This window comes from Nipponia nippon, unplaced genomic scaffold (assembly GCF_047370975.1).
Source record: "Nipponia nippon isolate SJK-2023a ecotype South Korea unplaced genomic scaffold, ASM4737097v1 scaffold_3, whole genome shotgun sequence".
NCBI classification, from domain to species: domain Eukaryota; kingdom Metazoa; phylum Chordata; class Aves; order Pelecaniformes; family Threskiornithidae; genus Nipponia; species Nipponia nippon.
The window spans coordinates 102,536,922-102,561,113 of NW_028262347.1; the positions used below are offsets into that span (position 1 = coordinate 102,536,922).

General features: G+C 37.5%; 1 protein-coding gene across 3 annotated transcripts in view; it reads right to left on the reverse strand.

Annotated features, from left to right (window-relative positions):
• Nucleotides 1-24,192, reverse strand: part of ADK (adenosine kinase) — a 302,767-nt gene that overhangs the window by 42,412 nt on the left and 236,163 nt on the right. For all 3 annotated transcript variants that reach the window (XM_087766906.1, XM_087766907.1, XM_087766908.1), the window contains exons 8-9: nt 7,410-7,445; nt 696-810 (exon numbers count right to left, since the gene is read on the reverse strand). In XM_087766906.1, coding sequence (XP_087623032.1) covers nt 696-810; nt 7,410-7,445 — 151 coding nt within the window. The remainder of the gene's footprint in view (nt 1-695; nt 811-7,409; nt 7,446-24,192) is intronic.

The window sequence follows — 24,192 nt, forward strand, 5'->3', positions numbered from 1 at the left end:
ACGAACGACTAAAACGGCTTGCCACAGCACATGTTTTTAATAGCTTTATTTAGTCTAGAAGCATAGGTGGACAGAATTAAAGAGACTGTCAAAAGGTAGGCAGTCATGTTTATAATGCTTAAATCTGTGCATCGTACATCATCAATTTAGACAGCACAAACTACTTGTATTCCTGCTAGAACACCTTTTTCCCACATACTCCTTTGAGAATAGAAGAGCAGACGGCTGAGAGAAGCTAAAGTGAGATTTTCTGCTCAAAGCAAAAAAGCCTGGAAATTCACTTAGTACTGGATTTCACTTCCTCCTCTTCACAAATGTTTAAATATACTATACTGTTGCACAGCTGTTCTCAGCAGGCATAGTGTGTTCTTGTTTGCAGCAAAGATGGCTACACAGATAAAATCTCAAGTCATAAAAATCTGAGTAAAACCAACTGGATCAATATTTTAGATCTATGTTATAAAAAAAGAACTTAAGATGTTCAGAACTAAATTCTCAGGCATTCCTGTGAAATATTAACTTCTCAAATTCAGAATCTTAAAACAATTAAAAGCATAACAGATGAGAAACACGGACTAACATCATAAGGCAAATGCTCTGACTACCATTTAACAGTTACAATTTATAAAACCACAACTTGTAATTGATTAACTAGAATATTTACTGTGAGCAACAGTGGAGATTTGAAAATATACCTGTAGCCATTACAGTGTCATCTTTCCCCTGGGTAAAGACTACGATTCGTTGCCTTTTAGTGTTCACCTTTGGCAGGGCTTGTGTCTTCCGGGCTATCTCTTTAATGTCTTCAGTCTATTAACAGAGAGAAAGAAAATTCTTGTTACCAGCATACTAGAGCGGTGAGAGATTAGAACTTTATTAGCAGATCAAAGATTTATTTTCTTATGGCTAGGTATAAAATAGACTTTATTGTCAGTAGAGGAAGATTTTTAAAAGGAGGAATACTTCATTCTCCAAAGGGTTTATGTAGTACTATGAGACCATTGTTTTTAATCTTGATAATGATAGTTCAGCTATTCCAATTGCTCCAAAACTGCAAAGCTAACAAAGGAATTACAGAGCATTTCCTAATGAGCAATTAGTGGGTTTCTTTGCTGCTGACTGGATTCTAACCTTACCTATCATAAAATTAAAAATAAAATTGGTAAGAGAATACTTTGGATAAACTCTGAGCCTGATTTTCATCCAATTTAGCCAGGTTTTATAGTACTATAATCCCTCCGATTTCAGCAGGATTACAAATACTGTTTCTCTAACTTCCCTACAGCAACTGATGTCTCTCAGCAAGCAAACTGACTGTATGCTGCAGCACCTTAGAAGGTGTGGAGCCCAGGTGAATATGCTCTGTGCTCACTAGCTGGCTGCATAATTGAGATGCAGGGAAGCAAAGGGTGAAAGCTATATTCAGTGGGGCACAGAACATCCCTGATTTTCTGAAGGAAGGCTGCGCTGCAAAAATTTCAGGAATCTGCTTTAAAGGGACTTTGTCTGTACACCATGGTGCATGTAGCTAGGAACAGAGAAACTGGCATACTGAACTGAAACTCTCATCCATCCAAACAGCACAAGTTGTCATTAGAATATTATCCTTCCTGTTCTCATAGTTGCCCTATGATCTGAAACACAAGGATTTCAATTTCTAATTTACTTAGTTTTCAATCTAATCTAAATATAGGTATTCCTGTTATTTGTATAAGCATCAAATCCTTTTAGAATGCTATGTGGCAAGCTTTTGTTCTCAGATTTATCTCAAGTCAGTAAGTTCTACAAATTAACTTTGGTATATGTAAACCTATTCCTTGCCATAATTTATACATTTTCTTTTTTTCTTTTATTTTTTTAACATTAGGAAAAGTAAGAAAGACTATAATTATTTTCTGTGCTACTTACCATGTCCCACTTTATTCATATCTGTGTTAAATAACACCATACTTTTTTTCCCCAGTTTGCGCTTGTGTACAAGCAACTGTAGTGAAACATAGCTGATTTGGTGAGGGCCTAGTGTTGCATATATGAAAACATAACATGTTTCATGAATATATGAAAACATAACAATACCTTCTGCATTGTTTTGTGTCCTGTTTCTAAAGCTGTCCAGAGTGGTTTCAAGTCATTTACCAGAGTTGTTACAATTAATTTATATTATTATTAAATTATTTTTATCTTCCAAAATCAGCATATAGTGTTATTTTGAAACCCAGCAGTACAGTATGTGCCATTTTGACTGCAGCTGCTGATTTTAACAAGAGGCTGATTATTTTTCATCAGCAGGTCAGTTAAACACTTCAAGAACTATGATCTGCATACCATTCAGTCCCGGTTACTTGCTGATTTTTTATGATCTTGTTGATCTTCAAGCACTTCACCTTTATTATGGACAGAGAATATGCCTGGGCTATATATTTACCAGTATCTCCTTATGTGAAAATTATCTAGCTCTTTTGCAATACTCTTAGCCTCCCTTTAATTTCTTCCCCAACTCTGGTAGTCATTGAGCTCTTTGATTTATACATATTTGCCGAACATGAAAATAATTTCCCCTTATTTATTGTTCTCTTTACCTCTTTTTAAAATTCTGTCATACTTTTCATTTCTGTACACTACACTCATTTGTGTTATTTCTTCCTTCCTCCTGCTTAGACTGTTAATATAGCTTTTAGAAGGCAAGACCTTCCACCAGAGAAGAAAGAGAACATTGAACCCCTCTGCGTGGACAGTGAACAGGGGCTATCTTATGCCTAATTCTCAAAAGGCAAGGAGTCCCTTAAAGATGCCAGAGAAAAAAATTGAAATTGCTGCTCTTCTGTTTTGAAATGTCTTTTTAAGAGATTTGTGAATAGCAGGTATCAGCTGGTGGCACAAGCTGTTGAAAAGATGGAGAATTACAGCCCTCCAGCTTGGTAATATGTAGGCTTCTGAAGGTTCACCTAAATTCTCAACTATTTCAGGCCTTGATAATTAAGAGATCCATGAACTAGAAAATGCAATAAAGCATCATGGAGATCAAAGGAAACAAGAGAGGTGTTTAGTTTTTGCTAAGTAGGAAGTGGCTACTAGTGACTTTATTAAGCACATTTACAGTGGAGCAAAGCAGGCACAGAAATCAAAGAGCTTGAAGATATTTGTGGAATGTATTTACATGCACTTTAAATTTTAAAAGGAAAATGAGGAAGTTATAATAGGAGAAAATGGCATGATCAGGAGATGATTTCTTCAGTTTAAGGAAGAATAAAGATGAACTTATATGAGGGAAAGAGGGCCCTGGGGAAGAAGATTAGTGAAGAATGATGGTAAAGGTTGAAATAAAGTAGACAGCAAAAGAAAGTAAAAAGTACCAATATTTTTAGGAAGGATTAAATATATAATAAGCATGTAACAGTAGAGGGAAGGTATTTAGGGGAAAAAAGGCAATTTTTTAAAAAGCAGAAATTTCAAAACAGAGTGCTTTGGAGACTTGTGTCTGATTGTGCAGACTTTAAAAGTAACTGAATAGCATCTTCTGAGAGAATTAACTTGGCCATTTTTAGCCAAAATCACTTTCTATACTATAATTTTTTCAAAGGAAGAGAATAAAATAGAGCTTATATAGTGGAAGAGCTGCAATCTCAGTGTTGATGAGGCTTTGACTTTTCTGCAATATATCTCCACCTTACCATTATGTTGTATTTTGAAGGTACAACTGTGACATTTTATAATATGTGAATATTTACAGCTTAAGACTCTAGAGGTACTATGGCCCTCATTTCAATATCAGGCAAACATCATGAAATGCTGTCATCTCCTATTTCTGTTCAGAATATACATAACATTTTCACATAGCTGAAATGAATAATATTTGTTTTGCACTGACTCGTACTTGCACACTTATCGAGACTTTCTTATACATCCTGTATCTACAGACATGGCTGAATGGTAAGACTGTACTGGTTTGTGGTCCTAAATCCTCTACAACGTGTCCCAGATTCACAGGATACTCACACATATCCAATTATACACTTGAATCTGATTTAACAAAGCTGACATACAAATCTCACAAAAGCGTGATTTGCCTATTGATGCTGCACCTGAAAAACCTTGCATGTAGCATTCATTCCAGCAAGTAAGTGGAATATATGCATGTAAAGAAAGTACACCAGATATCCCAGGATCAGATAGAGGTATGTGAAAAACTGCATACAGTTAAAACTGCTAGTCAAACTATGTCTTCTGATCTTTGCCTCTGAACAGGTACACGATACCTGGGACTACCATAGCCCTGACCTAAACAGGCATAAATCCATTGGCAACAGTGGACCTGTGCAGTGTACCTCATTAACTTGAAGACCTAAATTTGGTCCAGGGTACCAAAACTCTCTAATTTGGCTCCCCAACCAATACATCCTTAGGAGGAGACCTCTGCCTGTAACAGGAAAAATTATTTTGCATGGCATCTGCTGCTAACCCCTTAGATACACACTGTTCCATTCGCTTCATTTTACTTCTTGGGTTGACAGACAGAATTGAACCCTAAATTTTATGTTAAAGTAGGATCATGTTTTCCTAATTCCTACATAGGATAAACAGAAAGTTACCATTTTGTAAAAACAAAACCTCACAAACCTTTGTCCTGGCAATTTTGTTATTTGAAACTTACTACAAACATCCAGTTAAAATACGCTGACAACCATTCTACCACTTCAAGGGGAACCAAGTCCAAGAACTTTCCTGAGATAAAAATTGTGACTCTTATAATGTATTACTGAGATGACTGCAATATACAATTAGGATGAAGCACTGTCTTCGCAGACAGTGATTTTACTATTTATTTAACAGTTTTAAAATGTCACAGAACGTGAAATTCACAAAAACAACCCCACTGATGCACTCCAGGAAGAGACTGCATCAGAAGTAATGTTCTACTTCTGATTATTACAGATAAGTGTTGGTCAGGAGATAAAATGAAGGAAATAATGGTCTTCAAATACCGTGATTGATTTTACAAAAATACCTTGGATTTCAGCAAAGTACAATGGAAAACTAACTCTTGGTAAGGTGAAGCATAAAAAGAGAAATTCCTTTGAACATGGTTTCTCTTACAAAGAAAAAACAAATTTCTGTCATGGAAGTGTTTTCTCCTGCCTATGACAAGACTTCATTTCTTCAGAAAAGGTGTGTTTTTTCCTGTAGTTGACTTGATTGTACTTCTTTTTTTTTTCAAAAATTGTTTCAGATATACTTAACTCGATCTATATTTAAAAGATGCATTTAGTGCATGTAAACTATTGAAATTACTGGAAGATAGAAAGGGAGACAATTAAAAAAAAAGGCAAAAAAAGAAAAAGCTAGTCACAGCTGATTCTCCATGATAAAAGATTTTTGATGATTTTTGTTAAAAAACAAAATTGTAGGCTGCAATTCAAATTCAGCTACCAGCAACTTTTCATCACTTCTATGATAAATATCCTCTTCATTTTTGCTCTGGTCACTCCGGTCCTCCACTTTACTTTTCCGTGTTTCGTCAGGTCTCTATTCTCAATATAAATTGCAGAATCAGTTTTACAAGCTTTTGAGAGTTGCTGGCAATTCTTCTTGTTTTTAATTGCAAGGCTAATTGTAGCTCTTTAAGTTTTTCCTAAGATACTTTATTGGTAGTGTGGGGTTTTTTTGACTCCACAGCACAATAGGAAAACAAGACTGTGGACACTTATCAAGTTTTACACATCTCTGTCAGTAAACTTGACATGTGAGTTGTTGCCAAGCAAGGGGGTAATAAGAGATAAGATCATAATCATTGTGCACTTTACTGATATGCTGTAATCAAATGTGGCAGATTTAGGATGTTCAGAAGGAACTGTGCTAGAATCTCTAAGCAAGCACTAATGGAAAGGTTAATATGATGGTAGTTAGCAGGCACCAGCAAAAGCAGTTTGTCACTGGAACTGAATTTAAACCAGGCACATTCAAAGTCTTTAGCTCAAGGGGGCAATAAAAATATAGAATGGGTAGACTTAATACACTACTTCCTTTCTTTTTTTATTGTCTAGCTACCAGAGGGTACCAATAATTTGTTATGCTTCATATTATATTTGGAGGTATCTGTGAAATTCATTCATTTGATAGAATAAACTGAAAGTGTATTTTTATGCTAACAATACAGATTATACAAATGAAAATTGACAGTGATAAAAAGTCTTGATTTCTACAAAGCAGCCACAGGAATTTGGGAAACATAAAATGAAATGGGACAGCCCACAGCTTTAATATCTAAAACACTGATGGCATTGATGTACCTGCTGGTGTATGGTTCTAAAGAAATCTAAATTGTAGAACAAAAGCTGTCAGTCCTTCCCTCTTTTTTTATATGCAACCATCCACACACAAAAGTGGCATGTTCTTAAAGTGATGCGGTTTGAATTGCGCGGCTTCTATTATTTATGCAAAATGGGTGGTGAGCAATCAAACTCCTATCTATTCTTTTACACTGCAAACAAATCAGTTAAGGTGGGTCTTATTCCAAGTGAAAAAACACGTAAAAGGATTTATGTGTATTCAGTTCTCCAATTTAGATTTCAGTAAGATCACTTACTATCTGCAAAATTAGCACAACCGTTGTCACGTTAATCATAGTATTTAAAACCTGCCTATTTGAATTCAGCATTAGAGACCAATAGCTGATAGCTCTCCAGATTAAGTTATCTGAATTTCACCAATGGGAGATACTATTCAAATAAATACCTCAAGAAGATGAAATCAAAAGCTCTGAAAACCACTGTAAAATCAACAGTGTTTACTTAAGAAAGTAGAGGATCATACATTTTTAGAGCACAGATGGAAAACACCAACTCGAATATGTTTTGAAACACAAATTCCACACTACCCCTTCTAAAAGACGCTGTTTGTAGAAGCATGGTTTACATTAATCAGTACCTAACAATTTTATATACAACCTTTCTAAAATTCATTTGCATAATGATAATCCGCATATGGCAGGGTTTAAGTTATTTAAGCGGTGTTATATTTCACTATTTAGTCTTGCTTCACCACTGCTTTAGCAGTGAATCCTTATGGAGTGTAATGCAGCTAATGAGGTAGCTTTTTAACTGAACAAACTGACAGGTCCCATATCTGCAGAAGCAGCTTGAAACCGTGCCCAACCTCTCGGCTTCCCAAGAGGCTTTTCAAAATTCAATAAATAACATCTGTAGGCGATGTTGGGTGCAGACCTAGCAGAGTGCGTCATAACACTGAGCTGGCAGAACAAAGAAACCATGACGACTGCCAAGTTTCCATGGCAACCGCTGCGAGGCTTGGAGAGTATAATAGCACATCAATCATTGTCCAAAAGAACTTCATTATCAGCAAGAAAAAAAACCTTTAGGATCTGTTTAGTGTGCAATTGTGGGTTAACTCACCTCAAAGCCTTGCTCTCTAGCAAAAGTGGCAGCTTCCTGAAATAATAAAAAAAGAACAGTTAATTATAAAGTGCTAGATAATGAAGAAATAACACATTTTGAAACTCATTCAGCCAGTTTTCCTTTTACACCATTATCTCAATATACCCATATACAGTTGTTCAATTCTGATAGTCGCACCAAAAGCTTCCCCCTCCTTCCCTCAAGCCCTACAACAGCACAATGTCAACACACTTCGCAAGTTCAAATTAAGAAGGTACAATATGTTTTTTCCAGGCGAGGAAAGTTACTTCTGGAGATAGGACTTTGACTAGGAAACCACTACTTCAAATCCAGACAAACATCCTTCAGACACATTTTTAATTGAAATTGTATCATATCTCCATTTACGTATGGCACTTCATGGGATACAGGTCATCAAGCCATTTTAAAAAATCATGTGTCATCTACGGTGCATTAAAAAAATAGGATCACAAAATGTGTTCAAACCCTTGTGGTGGAATCAGATGAGCATTTTAAAATACTCTGATGTCTTAATCACTGCTTTAGGCAATTTAACTATGTTCTTTTCCTGAAAGAACAGAGGAAACATCAGGGTATCAGAATGTCCTCATTTCTTATTTATATTAATTGGAGCAACTAAAATCTGTTTTGAAATAAAAGCAAGGAAACAGAAGACAATGAAATGTTTTTCCCCTTGCTTACTCACTTTCTACCCTAACATTGCAAATATTGCAGAAAACCCTCAAGGTCTTTATGTTTTTACTTGCATTCTTCCAGATTATCTTTGCCAAGTGGTATTAACAGAGGGATAAGTCTTGAGCCAAAATGGTGAGTTGATCCAACTAAACAAAAATAACTACCGTACCAAACCATTTAAGTCCACCGTCCCTACGACAGCTTTTAGTGCTGCAGAAAATACATACTTGTGGACCTATATGATCTCCCAATTTGGGGGCAATATAAGAATTTGAAGTGGGTACAATTGATTATAACAACAGTAAGTTGAGGTTAATAAAATGTGATAAGCTGAAAAGCACAACTCCTCAGGCTGCTTCACTGCAGAAACATAAGGCTGACCGGGTTAGCCTTAGCTGATGTTGACAGAAAAACTGAATCATGGTCCTGACAATTGGGTGCGGGCAAGGTTAGCCACTTTGACAATTTACTTACAATTGAATTCCTTCTTGTACATCACACAGTCAATGACATTTGCTAGCCTGGCTGTCAAGAAGGAGTGTAGGGTTCAAAGATATCATGCAGTGTTTTCCTAAACCAGCATGTGATTAACAAAGCCTATGCTCGTATGAAAAAAGGAGCCTGCAAGCTTCCACTCTGAAGTGATGCACTTACAATGAACTGCAACACAATCAAGAAAACCTCAAATGGGACTGGCACACAGAAAAAAACAAAAATAAGAAAAGTAAGGGAGTCATAAGGGGGCAGAGGATAAGAAAATGGACTAAAAATGATGTACTGTAGCCAAATTATTTCTTTAACCTCAGGTTTTTGGTCATGCAGTTGAAATTGGAAGTTACACCGATCTGTCCTAAGCGGATTTCTTTAATGTCCCAATGCAGCAGGACATTAACATCTGTGTTAAACTATTGTTTGGCCAGGAAACTGGACACCAGTACATTCTTACATCTGTGAAATAAAAACTATTCTAGTTAAGTAGTATTTCCTTATGTGGGAGACTTTGAGAGAATTCATCTTATTTTTTTTGTACTGGGGCACCCATGCATAGCACATGTGGTTTGAAAGACCTGGCCCTTCCACAAGAAAGGATAAATGATTGCACATTTGTTAAAAAGTATCTCATCTTCGGATTTTCCTGTTAGAGTGTCATCTTTTAGCCTGGTCTGCTGCCCGGCTACATGAGTAATGGTAGCTAGCATACAATCATAGATTTTCCTGCAGTTGACCTCTAATCTAAGGGTGTCTGAACGTGCCAAAGAACAGCAGCAATCTTAATTTTCTTCTCTCCTATCAACTGAACCTCAGAGTAACTCCTGAGCAGCTTCTTTCAGTAAGGACTCTGCCTACAGCCCCCTAAGAATCAGCCTCTCTCAGAATTACACCCCTTTAAGAATTAAGGCCTTTCCAGTAAAAAAAGGTAATAAAGCTCAAAACACACGTTTGGAGACTACAGTTTGGTGTTTGCAAAATGGTGAGAAATGTGAGGCAGGCCCTGAATGCCAGGGACAGTTCAAAGTAAATTAACCAGATAAAAGCGATGAGAACCTTTTAGTATCTGTTCACAATAACAGTGAGAACAGGAAACAAGCAGACCCCATCTGTGCAGCCCTAGGGCACCTCATATTGAGCTTCATGTCTCTAATAAAGTAGTCAGGTTAAAATCTAAGTGGCTGTAACATGTGGAGACTGCTAGGGTTACAACGGCCAGCCAGGGCGTTCCCTGATGCAGGTGATAATCAGTATGATAATCACTATATTTACAGGCTTTCCATTTTATATCTGACATTGGAAATCACGAAGAAGGAGGGATTAAGGAAATAAACAACCTACACAGAAGCTTTACCGCTCCCCGGAGAATGCAGCATTTTCATTCATGCGTGACAGGCGACAACAGCAAAGCAAAACAGCGACAGAACAGAATTTTCTTAGGAGGCTTCATTTCACATCAGGAGTTTTTTCAGTTTTGATAAACTTTAGACATTATTCATTCATTACTCCAACTCAGCACTTTCAGAGCTATTTTCCATTATTGTCTACAACAGAACATCTCATTTTATAAAAACCTCTCCCCCACCTTTTTACTCTTTCACACTAAATATACTAAAATCTCACACTCTTTTTTCCTATATAATCTTTTTACTAACCATGACAGCGAATTTATTGCCGTGCCACCTAAAGTAGAGATGGGATTTGTTATTAGTTATGAAACATTATTTGGCTCATGCAGTTCGGGGGAAAAAAAAAATCTTAAGTACAGTCACGCTGAAAAAAAATGTGTACAGCGTTACTTAATGGGAGTAAAACACCGTCACCCAAGTTAACACACACCCTCTCTTTGCACAATAGTGAGCAGTTTACCAAGGAAAGTGAGATAAATTAAAGAGATAACAATAAAAAAGACAACTTCCGTTAGTACTGGCCTTGCTGTTATGTTAGAACTCGCTCGCTAGCTGAAAACTATTTCCATTCTTGCATGTATTTTATTGCTGTTGGAGTCCCAGCATTTAGTAAATGGAACTGCCTATAATCTACACTGGGGCTAATTGTAACAGGACTTGTTAAAATTCTGAGCCCTTTTATCACCAGCAATACAAACTATTTGTTTACAAGTAAACAGAAACATACCCTCCAAACACAGAATTCATTAGCGTCTGCATTCCTAGGAGTATTTGTTAGCCCCCTGCGTTAGAAGAATTTTATGATTATAGAGTTAAGATGGCTCACGTTCCGTTTGCCATAAGACACAGAAGGCATACTATATATTAAATATTCTCCACCCATCCAAATTTTTTTTTGTTGGTACCAAGGTTTTATGATGACTTGATCAAATTATAGCCAAAATGGTAACAACATGCATGTTGGGTTAAATTTCATTCATGTAGGCCAACATAAAACTCATGCAGTTGCATTGAACAGCATTTAAAACCATGTATTGCTGAAATTAGCTGACAAAGACTGTTTCAAAAGCACCACCAACAGCATTATCTACAATATGCATTTTAACCTTTATACAGAGAAAAGGAGCACTGTAAAGTAAATTTGCATTTCATTGCTGAAATCAACATTATCTCATAAAGAAATGATAAAACAGCAGGACAGCAATGATACCCGTGCACACTGAATGCATTTCCCGTAATTACACAAGAAAGTAAATGCAGGGGACACTGAAGCTAATCCCTCCCCTGCCATCCTTCTTGGTAGAGGAAACATCTCACAGAATAACCTAAGCTCACATATTACAGTAGTACCCTGTGCAGCTCTCTCTAATTCTCTATTTTTCCTGGGGGGAGGGAAGGAGAGGAATTGGATTTGATTAACTTTTTTTAATTGGGGGATTACTGGCGGGTTTTGAGGGAGTTCTTATGGCAATAACTGAAAACTTCCTGACTTACCCAAAATAAGTCCAAAACAAGCCCTATTCACATTTTCAGGGATATCCTCCGCTTCCTCTGCATAACAAATCTGTGACTTAGTGCGTTCAGCCTGGCCCATGAATCAACGTAATCTTAAGCCGGCACACACACATACAGCATGTATAAGTACAGAGGAAGATCCTTGCAGTAAATCAGAGTGCATAACGACAAAAAGAAATAAAAAAGCAAACTTGAGTGGACTCACTCAATAAGAAACAGTCAATGACTATGAGGACCATCCACTTAGTGTTTGCATTTGATGGAACCATTCCTACTGGTACCAACCATGTTTGATTATAACTCGAATAGTACTTCCACCACTATATCTTACAAGACTTTTTTAACTGCTAAAATCTTCTAAAAATCAGTCTTAAATACTTCCTTCCTCAGCTTCAGGCTACTGCCATTGTATGACTGTCTTCTAAGAAGTACAAATTGTTAGTTTTCTTCCATTTACTTTGTTTCCTTCAACACATTAAAGGCTACAATCATCTTGCTCAGATAATTACCTTTTTCTTCAGTATAATCATTTAGTAGTATCAATCCCACTCATGAGTTCATCTCTAAACCTGGTATATCTTTGTGTTCTTTGTATCCTCTCTTGCTTTTCTATAGCTTGCCTTGTTTGCTGCAAGAAAGTGCTAGTTGCAGAAATTTTCTCTAACATTAAAACCCTGTTACCTAAATGAAAAGGGTGACAACAAAGTAAAATAAGCAAATGAATATATGGGGAAGGCTTTCATGCCAGTAATGCACACTGATATCTACAACTTCATTCTATAGAAGACTGACTCAAATAATCAAAGTTGTATTATATTGACAATCTCCTTTCTTAGACATAGGTGCTAAAGATTTGTATTTCTGAAATAGATGTTTTTATTCATGATTTCCTAAAAGACAGTATACTTGTAAAGCTTTCCAAAATAATAAAAAAAAAAGAAAACAAACAAAATTTCATGTCTTATTTGTCTCACTGTACTAGAGAGACATGAAAGCCTTCTGCTTTATTATAATATAATTACAAACACTTGTACTTCAGCTTTCCTTAGGTAGGCACATTTGTCCTTCCTATCTCCCTGTCCCTTCTGTCATCTTTGCTTGTCCTTAACAAAGAGCTTTCTTATAAAATTCTCTGCTTTCAGAGCTATACTCTTCACTTCACATACTCCATGGCTACTGAGAACCTCTGATTTTAGCAGGATCTGTTGTGCCCAGTAATTCTGAATACAGGCCCTTAAAAGACATCTTTTGTTAAAAACTCCCTCTTTTTTTTGTCAGAAGATAAGTCACGAAGAATACTACTTTCAAGATCACCATGTGCCCTCCTTTTGGTATTTCCTTCATAAAACACTTGTCACAGTGCAGGAGCTAAGCTAGTTTTTAAGGAGGGGGGCTAGTGAGCTGTGCCATGCCATGTTTTCCACTCTTCCAGCTCCAGGCCAGCTTACACTAAATACCACCCTGGAAATGTGGCTTAAGGCACAGACAGGACAATGGATTTTCAGTCGCCGCCTTTGAATTATAACAAAGATGTCATACATACACCCACTAACTTTACAACACAGTTGGTGGGGTGTTCTTATATCAAATCCAAGTATTTTTTGCAGCCCATAAACATGCAGCAACATGATCTGTCTTTTACCACTCTTTCCTGTGTATGCTACACGAAGCCAAACTAAGTTATACCTGATTTTATTGCCCATCCCAATTTTAAGTGCGAAAATAATAGATGCATATATATACACATATACATATATAATAACAGATCCACACTTCTTAACATGCTGAATTAACAGCATGCAAGAACTAAGACTGCTGTCATGCTATGCACATAGGGGTGATGTCAAAGCAGTGGTAATGATAATCATGACCTGCCGAAGGAATCAGAGGTAAATACTGCTGAAGACTATCTGATGATCACTTGAAAACATGATTTCAACAAATGGCCACTATCATTCTGTTATTTAAAATGAATGGATGGAAAGTCTATAGGACAGCGTTCCAGCTGGATCACTAACCTTTAGTGCCAACAGTATATTCATTGTGGTTAGTGGTAAGACACATATGTTCCTCTTCAATTCAGCGCTAAATAGTTATCAACGGTTACTCAAAACACTGTAGATTGTCCAATCCAGCCTTTTATGTCATTGTAGTTTGATTTAGACAGGCATTACTTTAAGGTCAACTATTACTACATTGCACTCTGTAAAAGCAATATAAGTTCATATGCCTTTATTAAAAAATGGCCATTTATAAAGGCATTCAGGGCTCAGGAGGCAAATGCAATTTTATCCCTTTTTTTATTTCCCCCAGAGACAGTTGCTTTAATATGGGGTCATATGGGAGTTTGAGAAACAGGAGTCAAAAGAACCACCCAGCATATTTTCTGAAACAAACATCTAACTGGTGAAATTCTGCTACAGCTGATAAAGTCTAAGCTATGCTTGGGGATGTGTTACACTGATGTAATGCTTCCAAATTACTTTTCTTTGACAAGCACAGAAGACTAATCTTTGATTTGGTCAGCTGTGTACACCTTTTCACGTTTCAGAGAAGATCAATAAATGCTGGTCACAGAATGGACAGACCCTGCACACAGCTTGAGAATCAACACTGAGAATCAGCAGTATCTGAGCAAGTATCTACCCCTCGCTAGTTATTACTGAAGAAAGCACAGCTGGCATCAATTGCATTGGCAGATTATCATAAAGGAACACCAAGGTGTTTTTTTCTGTCTTTACTTTTCCCATGAGCAGTGCCAGACCCCAAAATTGGTTTTCTTCATAAAGGATAGTAAGAGTTCATATCATATCCTAAAATATTATTTCAGCTTGCTCCAGCAGTACTAAAGATACTGGTAAATATATCTACACTACCTTCGCCCAGTATGTGAAAATATAAAATAATAATCAGTTCAAGTGAATAATCAGAACAAGTATAAATACCATATGGGGTTAAAGTTGTAATGTTCAGAGGGGGTTCTGGCAGAGTACCAGAGGGTTTTGTCTGAAGCAGCCTAGTGTGAAAAGAATTGAGAAAGAAACGTATTTCCTGTCCTGCTTGGGTTCACCCTGGAGCGTCTGTATTACGTACAATTCATTAATATTCAAGTTATTTATTCTCCTATTCAGGGTATTACCAGAACTATAGTTCCTGCTAGAATCTTCTACAGAAAAAAATCACCCTGAGTCAGTGCTTAATGCCATTACAGGGTCTGCAACAGCTGCAGCAGTGATATGCCTCTGAGCCATTTTGAAATTTTATGATGGATAAAGAGGTATTACTTGTATCTCTACCTTACATCCTCACCTAAAGAACTGAACTACCTATGACTCTGTATGTGTCTCTCTCCTCACATACTATAAGCACCAAATTAGTGAACTATACTTCCTTACACCACCTCTCTATACAAATGTGGCTGTCTCTATCTTAAGAATAGATGCATCATGATCAGAAAAGAGGGAGAAGAAAAAAAAGACCCCTTCCTTAATCATCACTGAATCAGGAGAACATAATAAAAATGAAAACAAATATGTTAAAATTAATTTAGCTAGAAGAGAAGGGTTTTATATGCATATAAAAAATAAAAGATGTGCAGGGTCTTTTGAAGTCTTTAATACTGCTCATTGGATGCTCTTAGTGTTAACTTTCTGGCTGAAGGATGACAAACAGAAATAAAAGATTGCATCATTTTCAACAAGGCCTTCTATGATTGCAACCACTCAGACTAGCCTGAAATCACTGACAAGATATTCTCATCTAGCAATTTCAGATGAAGAGAATAATCAGATACTGTGCTAAAAGTGCTGGGATCCAGCAGGACTTGTCTCTAGTCCAGCTAAAAGGTTAACACATTTTTAGCAGTGAAATTGAGTTGTTTTATATACTTCGTTTGGTATGATGTCATGCACAGCCATTTAGAATTATAACTAAGGCTATGGTATTGGGAACCCTGTAAAGAGCAATCATCGTGTAACTCTTTTCATGTGCTAGGCTTGCACTGCTTGTTAATTCTACCAGGAAAATAAAATTGCTCACTGCAACCTCCAGCAATAACACTAACTTTTTAACTGATCTTCATATTACACATTTTACCCTTCCAATTAAGTTTGAACCCAGTTGACTTAAACATTCTTATTGGAGTTTGTTGTGGTATTTAATGCTAATTCGATGACGCATTTATGTGTGTTCAAGATATGAATATTCAAGATACAATTTTTTTCTTCTATTTTCAGTTTTAGCTACTGCAGCTACTTTATGGAATGAAAAACCTAGTTCTTAGTTTGTACTAATGGCTCTCTCTCACAACATGGTCATTGCATGGAAAAACAAAATTTCAGTCTGACCACAGTTAGGTCACTGTGGTCCTGACTGAAGAATGTGAGCTCTAATTCCAGATGTGACTAAGGGGCTATTTGTCATCTTGGACAAGTTGCTAATTTCTGGGATCAATTTTTTAAAAATATATAAAAGTTAGAATTTACCTACTTCTGACCAGTCAGTGTTGGAGGATGAGTGGTTTTTTGGCATGTTTGTTCCTTTTCTAAGAGAAGCCAACCTGAACCTGAGATGGGCTAAGACAGAGCAGAGACTGAAAGAAAAGTCAAGCAATGAAATTAGAGGGATCACAAATTCCAACATAGTTTAAAGAGGTATTACAAAATCACAGAGTGGTTGAGGTTGGAAGGGGCCTCGGAAGATCATCTAGTCCAACCCCACTCCGCAAGCAGGGCCAGCTAGAGCAGGTTGCCCAGGACCATTGGGTTTTGAATATCTCCAAGGATGGAGACTCCACAGCCTCTCTGGGAAACCTGTCCCAGCATTTGACCACCCTCACAGTAGAGGTTTTTTCTTATGCTTAAGTGGGAATTTCCTGTAGTTGAATTTGCACCTGTTGCCTCCTGTCCTGTCACTGGACACCACTGTGAAGAGCCTGGCTCCATCTTATTTACTGCCTCTCATTAGGTATTTATATGCATTGATAAGATCACCCTGAGCGTCTTCTCCTTGAGGCTCTCAGTTTCCTCTCCTCATATGACATGGACAAACCCTCAGTCACCTCTATAGCCCTTTTCTGGTATCACTCCAGTAAGTCCATGTCTGTCTTGTGTGGGGAGCCCAGAATTGGACCCAGCACTCCAGATGCATCTCACCACTTCTGAGTTGAGGGGAACAACCACCACCCTCCACCTGCTGGCAGTGCTCTTCCTAATGCAGCCCAGGATGCTGTTGGCTGCCTTTGCTGTGAGGGTACATTGCTGGCTCAAATCCATTTTTTGCCCACCAGGATCCTGAGGTCCTTTTTTGCAAAGCTGATTTCCACCCAGCTGGTCCCCGACCTGTCCTGGGACCAACATTCCTCCCCAGGTACAGGACCTGCCATTTCGCTTTGTTGAACTTCATGAGATCCCTGTTCACCCATTTCTCCAGTCTGTCAAGGTCTTTAAAATTTGATATTATACTTTGCGTTAAGATAGTAGCTACTGACTCCAAGCATGGGATAAAATCCATGCCGGGGCTAGGCAGACAGGTAAAGAGTTTGTCAAAGACTTATTGATAGACGCAGAACAGTCAGATGACTGTTAGGATGGAAAAGAAACAGCTAAAGAAACCAAGGAACTAACCACAGCCATGCAGCAGGTGAGGATAGTCAGGGACTACAAATTAATCAGAGCAAGCTGCTCTGACAAATAAGCAGCATCTCTCAAACTAGAAAAAACCCTCCATCCAGCTTCTGCTGGCCAAAGGACTGCTAGCATCAGTACAGCACACCAAAGATGAAGAAAACATGGAAGTCCATTAATGTTTTGACCACTGAACTTCACATAACTATTTCATGTGCATTATAATATGCTTGGCAGCAGACATTCAAATTATCTATAACCAACTGCTTCATGCATTCAAATCACTCTCATTGCATTATAATTGCTCTTTACTTTAAAAATTGGCTTAGGTAAAAAGATCATGACTATCCTACTGGTTGGTTTTGTTACTATGCTTTCAAACATGAAAGTGAATTTTTTTCAATAAGTGGGGTTCAGAATTCCTATGACAGAAAGCAAACTATAAGCTTTCTCAGCACTCCTTTCTACTTTTAAAACACCACATTCTCATTAAAAAAAAGGAAAACAATAAAGGGTAAGACGCAAAAAAGAATATAAAATGATGTATGAATATGTATGAGTTCCTATAGAAACAAATTCAAAATGAAATGATTTAATTATGGAAAATTACATTCCTGCATCAAAGATCAGTAATCTTTCACCTAATACATAACAGCATAATTATGAGAACTTATTTGTTAGAAGTGCATAGTTTAGTGATGCATTATTACATAGATAACTGTATGCAAACCCCTTTCTTTCAGTGTGATGATTTGCTCTAAGATGCACTGGATATGTAGCAGTAGTACTGATAAGAAACTGAATCCATAGTGGTTTTGTCTGTCAGGCATTTGCCTTCCCTGTTAAATCAACTTTATATACACATATATACATACGCACACACACAGACACTACTTTCCCAAATGCATATATAGCTCATGACGAAACAAAGGTGATATCCCTCTCTGAAACCTTCTGTATTTCAGTCTTCTCCTACATGCACCCATTCTCCAAACTGTTCCTGGTTAAATCAATGGTTTTCACAAGCATTTTATTCACTGGACCTTAACTAGGGGAAAAAAAACCTGCCTGCAATGGAATCACAGCCACTAAAACACGACAACTTATCAGCACTTTCAAGTTTTCTGAGCGCTTGAAGGTTATGCAGACCTGCAGGTATAGTTTTAGATATACTGGTTACACCACCATTCATGTTAAACAGTACTGATGTATCTTTTTGTTACCGTGAAGCAATTTTACCTTGTTAACATAGTTGCAATAAATTATTATCTATTCTCTCTTAAAAATATCATTTGATACATTCGCTAGCTATAAAATATTGAAGTGCAAATATATTTTTCTTACAGTGTAATGACTGAGGTTGTTGTACAATTTGCTATGTACTATTGTTCTTCAGTTCATAAATTCACACAGATAACTTCTAGAGCCAAGTTGAAAAGTAAAATTTGGACTCAGTCCACACAGAAGAGAAATGAAAGATTTGGTCTACATTTGAATAACAGGAAACTTTGAGTTTCAACTATGCTCTTTTTACAAGAGCAGTTCTCTAAATCTCTGCTAAGCAAGGACACTCTCCTAGCGGCACCAGTTGTATATTCTAAAGGATCATAAAAACGTTCATAGTTTTCAAGCAATAACGTTTTATAAATTTGTACGTAAGCATACAAAAAACTTACCATGTCTGATTCCAGCATATGCACATTCTCCACATACTCCCAGACTGAAAGAACATTTTTTAATCCTCAGCTATGCTTCAGAACAGTTACCACTTTAACCTCTACTTCTATGTCTTTAAAATGCTACATTTATTTTGGGATTTGTCTCACAACTATTTTTTAATTACTGAGATAACAGATTGACATTATATTTTAATATACATTTATGTATTTGTTAACCATTACTAGATGCTTAGTATATGTTAGGATATCGCAAATGAACCTGAAATTGCACCTGATACATTTCTTATTTTATTACATGACAAATGTAAGACTGCAAATTATTCTGAAGCTGAAATTAGTAGTCGTAGTAATAGTAGTAGTAATTCAGTTTTGGACAGGTTATTTTTAGCTAAGTACTTGCTCAAGCCCTTCACTACAGATTTCTCACACCTCCTGAGTGCTCAGAAGTGTAAATAATCTTTTTTTTTTTCCTCTGCCTGTAGCATTATATTTGTGTTTAAATATAACAGAAGTTATTTCAATCTATTTAGTTTGCCTCACACTTTCCAACACAAAGAATTCCTGTGATTTCTTCCAAGACGCTGTGTCTCTTCCATTTTATGCAAAATTTGAAAAGAGCTGTAGGGTCAAAGCAGTGCTGTTCTTTTGTTCAGATTGCATTCTGATTTGGGTTCTTGAAAATTTACTTCTTTCTCTTATATTAGTAATAAATTTTTTGGCCCAATACCAGACGAAAATTGAATGGGAACATTCTAAAACAGTAGTGCTGTGCTTTCAGAGCAAAAGTAGTGGCAATAACAGCACACCAGATGCTGCACTGGAAGCTTTTTCTAAAAGACAGCTATTTAGGGATTTAGGTGAACGAAGAAAAAAATAGGCTAGGATCTCCGAAAAGTGGCACAAATTTGTAGTATCTCCTTGGTTTGAGGTTTGTTTTTCCTAAAAGAGCTAGAGGAATGTAGTGCTCATATAATACAGTAAAATCTAATTATGTTATAAACAACAAGCTAGAACAGATATTCAGCACTAGCAGACATGTATACATCTTCCTAATTCCTTGTCTCTTGTCAGATTTTTATATCATACACTCTCCTCTTTCAGTCAAGTTAATCAACTCTTTTGAATTATGCTTCGAAAAGTCACATATGACATCTACCATGCCATGTTTTGAAAACCGTCATGCTCTAAAAGGCATTTTGATCTTAGGTTTAGACCATGAAAACAGTTTATTTGGAGTCTGGCTGGCTTACATGGTGAGCAGTGAACAGTTTGCAGAGGATACTGTGCTAAAAGTGTCACTTTTTAAAAATAATATTGAAGCAGTTCTTTACAAACATGGCACTTGTCCAAAGCACATATGGAACATTAAATATAACCATAAAATTTTATGCACCAGATTTGACCAAGGTCTTGAGCTCTAATTTATATTTTCTCCATTTTGCTGGAAGAATAGCTGCATTTGATAAAGCTACTTCATAAGGACTCTGTTCTCCTAACATTTACACATCACACATCTGGACTTGGAAAGGGATTCTGAGTAAAAGAGCCAACTAATGCAGATCTTGTTTACATTATGTGCAATTACTCTTGTGTCATGAATCTCCCTGGGATATCAGAATGTGCTGAAGACACCCAAAGAATACGTACTTCAAATAAAAGTGCAAAAGCCTGGGTGTTTCTGTCCTTATCAATGAGCTCAGTACAGATGATCATGTAAGAAAATAAATGGTATTTATATTTTCTAATAACATTGCACTTCATTTTTATTAATTATTTGTATGCAATTAGAGCTGCCCTCAGTGTCTGAAGATCTCTGTTTGGATTGTTTTTCTCTCACAACTCGCTCACTGCAGCCAAGGGAACTAAGTGATGGCAGTTGCAACACTCAATTCAGTTACATAAACGCATCTTCCTTGCCAGATTCCCCTGCGGTGTTCCCATTTCATGAAATAAGTCTCTAGCATTTAGTAATGTACCGTACCAGCAAGTTTCTTTTCATGTGAAAAAAATTAGTCCTCTGCTCCTGGCAGCAGAGCAGCATGTGTGTGAGCATCACACACATGGAATCCACCCCAGACTGGGTGGCTGCACCAGCAAGAGGACAGAGAAAAAATACAATACTCGAGTAGCTATAGAACGAGAACTGGCTGTCAGATTTTAGTAGTAGAAAGACAGCCTTCATCCAGAAATCGAGGCAGATGTATTCCTAAGTCTGTTGCAGTGCCAACAAATGTGAGCACACATTATACCTTCAACCACATACAAGAGCATGTGCTTCTGTATTGAGTGTATTTGCCAGTAATGATAAAAAACACTCTGGCCAGACTATTCCTGGAGGTGTAAATGGAGTTATACTTTTTAACATCACAGCTGGAACAAACACACTCTTGTCTACGAAAGCAGTATGTGGTAAAAGCGGAGAGACATAGACAGAGTGACCTAATCTATCACACAGCCGATCAGCTGCAGAGAGAAAGGGCTTTCTGGACAAAGTTTCCCACCATACCTGCCCATCAGCGTGAAGCTGGGTGGTCATATTCCCTTGACTTGCTGGAGCTTACCCTTACCATGGATAGGTCACTGTTGAAGGCTATCTGGTAAATTATATAGGGACTAGTACCTTTATGTCTGTGCAAAGGTCAGAGACAATGTAAGTCTTTGGGCATGTTTATATCAGGCAGTGGAGCATCACAGAGATCTCAGAACTACCTGAGCTGGTAAGTCACGCGGAGTCACACAGCTTAAGGTACTCCTGAAGCACAGCACTTGCACCAGCAAATTGCATCGTCTAGTTTTGCAGGTTACATGTCCAGGGTCAGTTCAAATGTCTTTGGCTGAAGAGTATACCTATGCTCTTAAAGGATTATTTGCAAATTCTGCTTGCTGCCTAAATAAACAAAAAAGTACTGAGGTTTTTTTTTCTAAGAAGGAAATCTAGGAGAACAGAGAGAATCCAAATAAAAACTGAAGTAGTTAGAATTACTTATTAATGATCACTAATTATAACACAATGAAAGAGGCTTTTTTTCATCCTTTTACACAATTTGCAGTCAACATGGAAGCTGTGAAAAAAAGTTTCCTCTTTCTAATTTAAGACTTCATTTTCCTTCGGGGGCCTCTGATCAGATTCAGAGAGTCTAAACGGTGGCATTGCTACATAAAGCTGGAATCTGAACCACTCAGTCTTCACCTCCAGTTCAAGGACTTAGGGAGGTTAGAACAAAACTTCCCAGCTAACGTAATTTCCTAACTCTTCCCTACAACTCATGCAGATAAACTTAATACCTAACGGCACCATGTCCACTTCCCTACTCAGCAAAGTGAGATTCCTTCTTTGTGGGAAGAATTCTGACACTGCGCGATGCGAGGAGGAGGAGCTCAACCATTACATGAATGTGGATCAATTTTACTTTTGCATCTTCACATGGAATTGCTAATGGCTGGCTCCATGTGTTGACATGTTTGTTCAATAATTCATGTGCCCTGCTCCTCTTTAGTTAAACACGTTTTCAAAGTAAGTTAAACAGGAACAAACCACTCCTGTTCCAGCATAAGATTATCCACAAATGGACACAATAAAAAATCTGAGTTAAACCTATTGTGCTTAAAATAATGTGCTATCTCAGTTCAGATTAATTTTCCTGTGTAGACAACTCTTTATTAAAGGAGAACGACTGAAATGGTGGCTTGAGTCTGCAGGCCCGCAAACTGCTTTTCTTCAAATATCTGTATTCACAATTGCTCTATGTATTCAGGTTATCTCACACTGTCTGCGCGTCAGAAAACATAACTCAGCTCTAAGAAGGAGAAGTCTAGGTCTGCGGTAAAAGAGTTTTCACCTTTTATTTGCCCACTGTCACAAGTCATATCAGGGTAGCCCATCATTGCCCCAGTGGTTAATGCAGATTTGGGAAATCTAGTACTTAGCTTCTCGGTTCTATTGGTGTTAGTGAACTGCAGCCCAAGGTATACAAAGTCACTACCTAAATTATTCAGAAATTTGTGATTTCTAAAGTAGAAGGAGCAGGGAGAAAACCCACCACTTTTTGTGATGCTATTTTATATAACATTAACAAGCTGTAAATAGCCAAAAGATGGCTTTGTTTATGAGTTCACACTTAAAATCAGAGAAAATGTCTTCCTGAATACCACACATAATTTTTCTGGGATATTGCATGTAAGTACCAATATTTCACAGAATACTAAAGGTTAAGTATATACTAGTGGAGTCTTTGCTGATAGGAGCCAGTGAAGCTTTTCTTTCAGCTTAGTGGCAAAGGATTTACAATACCAGGGATGCTAGCAACCTGAGATCCACTTGCACCAATTGCCATTCACCATAAAATGTTCTGTAAATCAATGTGTTACTGTTTGTTTAGAGAAGTGTGTGACACTCTCAACTTCCACTTTCAGTACTTGTGCAGAAAATAATCACAGTTCAGGTGGCATATGGGTATTTTGTATTTCAGAACTAGCAAAGAAATCTGGTGACATGGTCATTGCTATGGTAACTATACTTTTGTAGTGAACATTGAAGTAAATAGGTACATAAAACATGTATAAGTTGTCACTACGTAACTTACTGCTGCCCTGGAGCTACAATAATTTGCTTCCTTTAAAATCATTAAATCTAGCCATAAATACTTGGTATCTTGCAATGTCCTATTATTTCAATAAGATGACAAGTCTCCTCTTACATAATATAGTGCAAACACACCAGCAGATTGATTTATCAAGAAAGGAACTTTTTGGAGAAATAATTTATTGGCCTGTAAGTAGCAAAGTGTGAACAGGCTTCTGGCCTGCATGAAGAAGGTTGCCATCACTGAAACGTGGTGGGATGAATCCCGTGACTGGAGTGCGGCCATCAAGGGCTATAGGCTGTTCAGAAGGGACAGACAAGGAGGGATGGCTGGAGGCGTTGCCCTCTACATCAAGAAATGGATAGACTGTGAAGAGTTGTCTCTGAAGAATAGCCACACGCACGTTGAAAACTTACGGGTAAGACTTAGAGACCAAGGTAACAAAGGGAACCTTGTGGTTGGTGTTTATTAGAGGCTGCCCAATCAACGGTAGCCTATCTACGACGCCTTCTTACTCCAGGTACAGGAGGCATCGCACTCACAGGCTCTTGTCCTGCTGGGGGATTTCAGCCACCCTGACATCTGCTGGAAAAGTAGCATGGCAAGCTGCAGGCATCCAGGAGACTCCTGGAGTGCACTGAGGATAATTTCTTAAGCCAGGTAACAGCCCTACCAGACGGGATGCGATATTGGACCTGTTGGTCACCAATGCAAGTGAGCCAATCAGTGACATCAAGATTGGAGGCAGCCTGGGCTGCAGTGATCATGCACTGGTGGAGTTCACA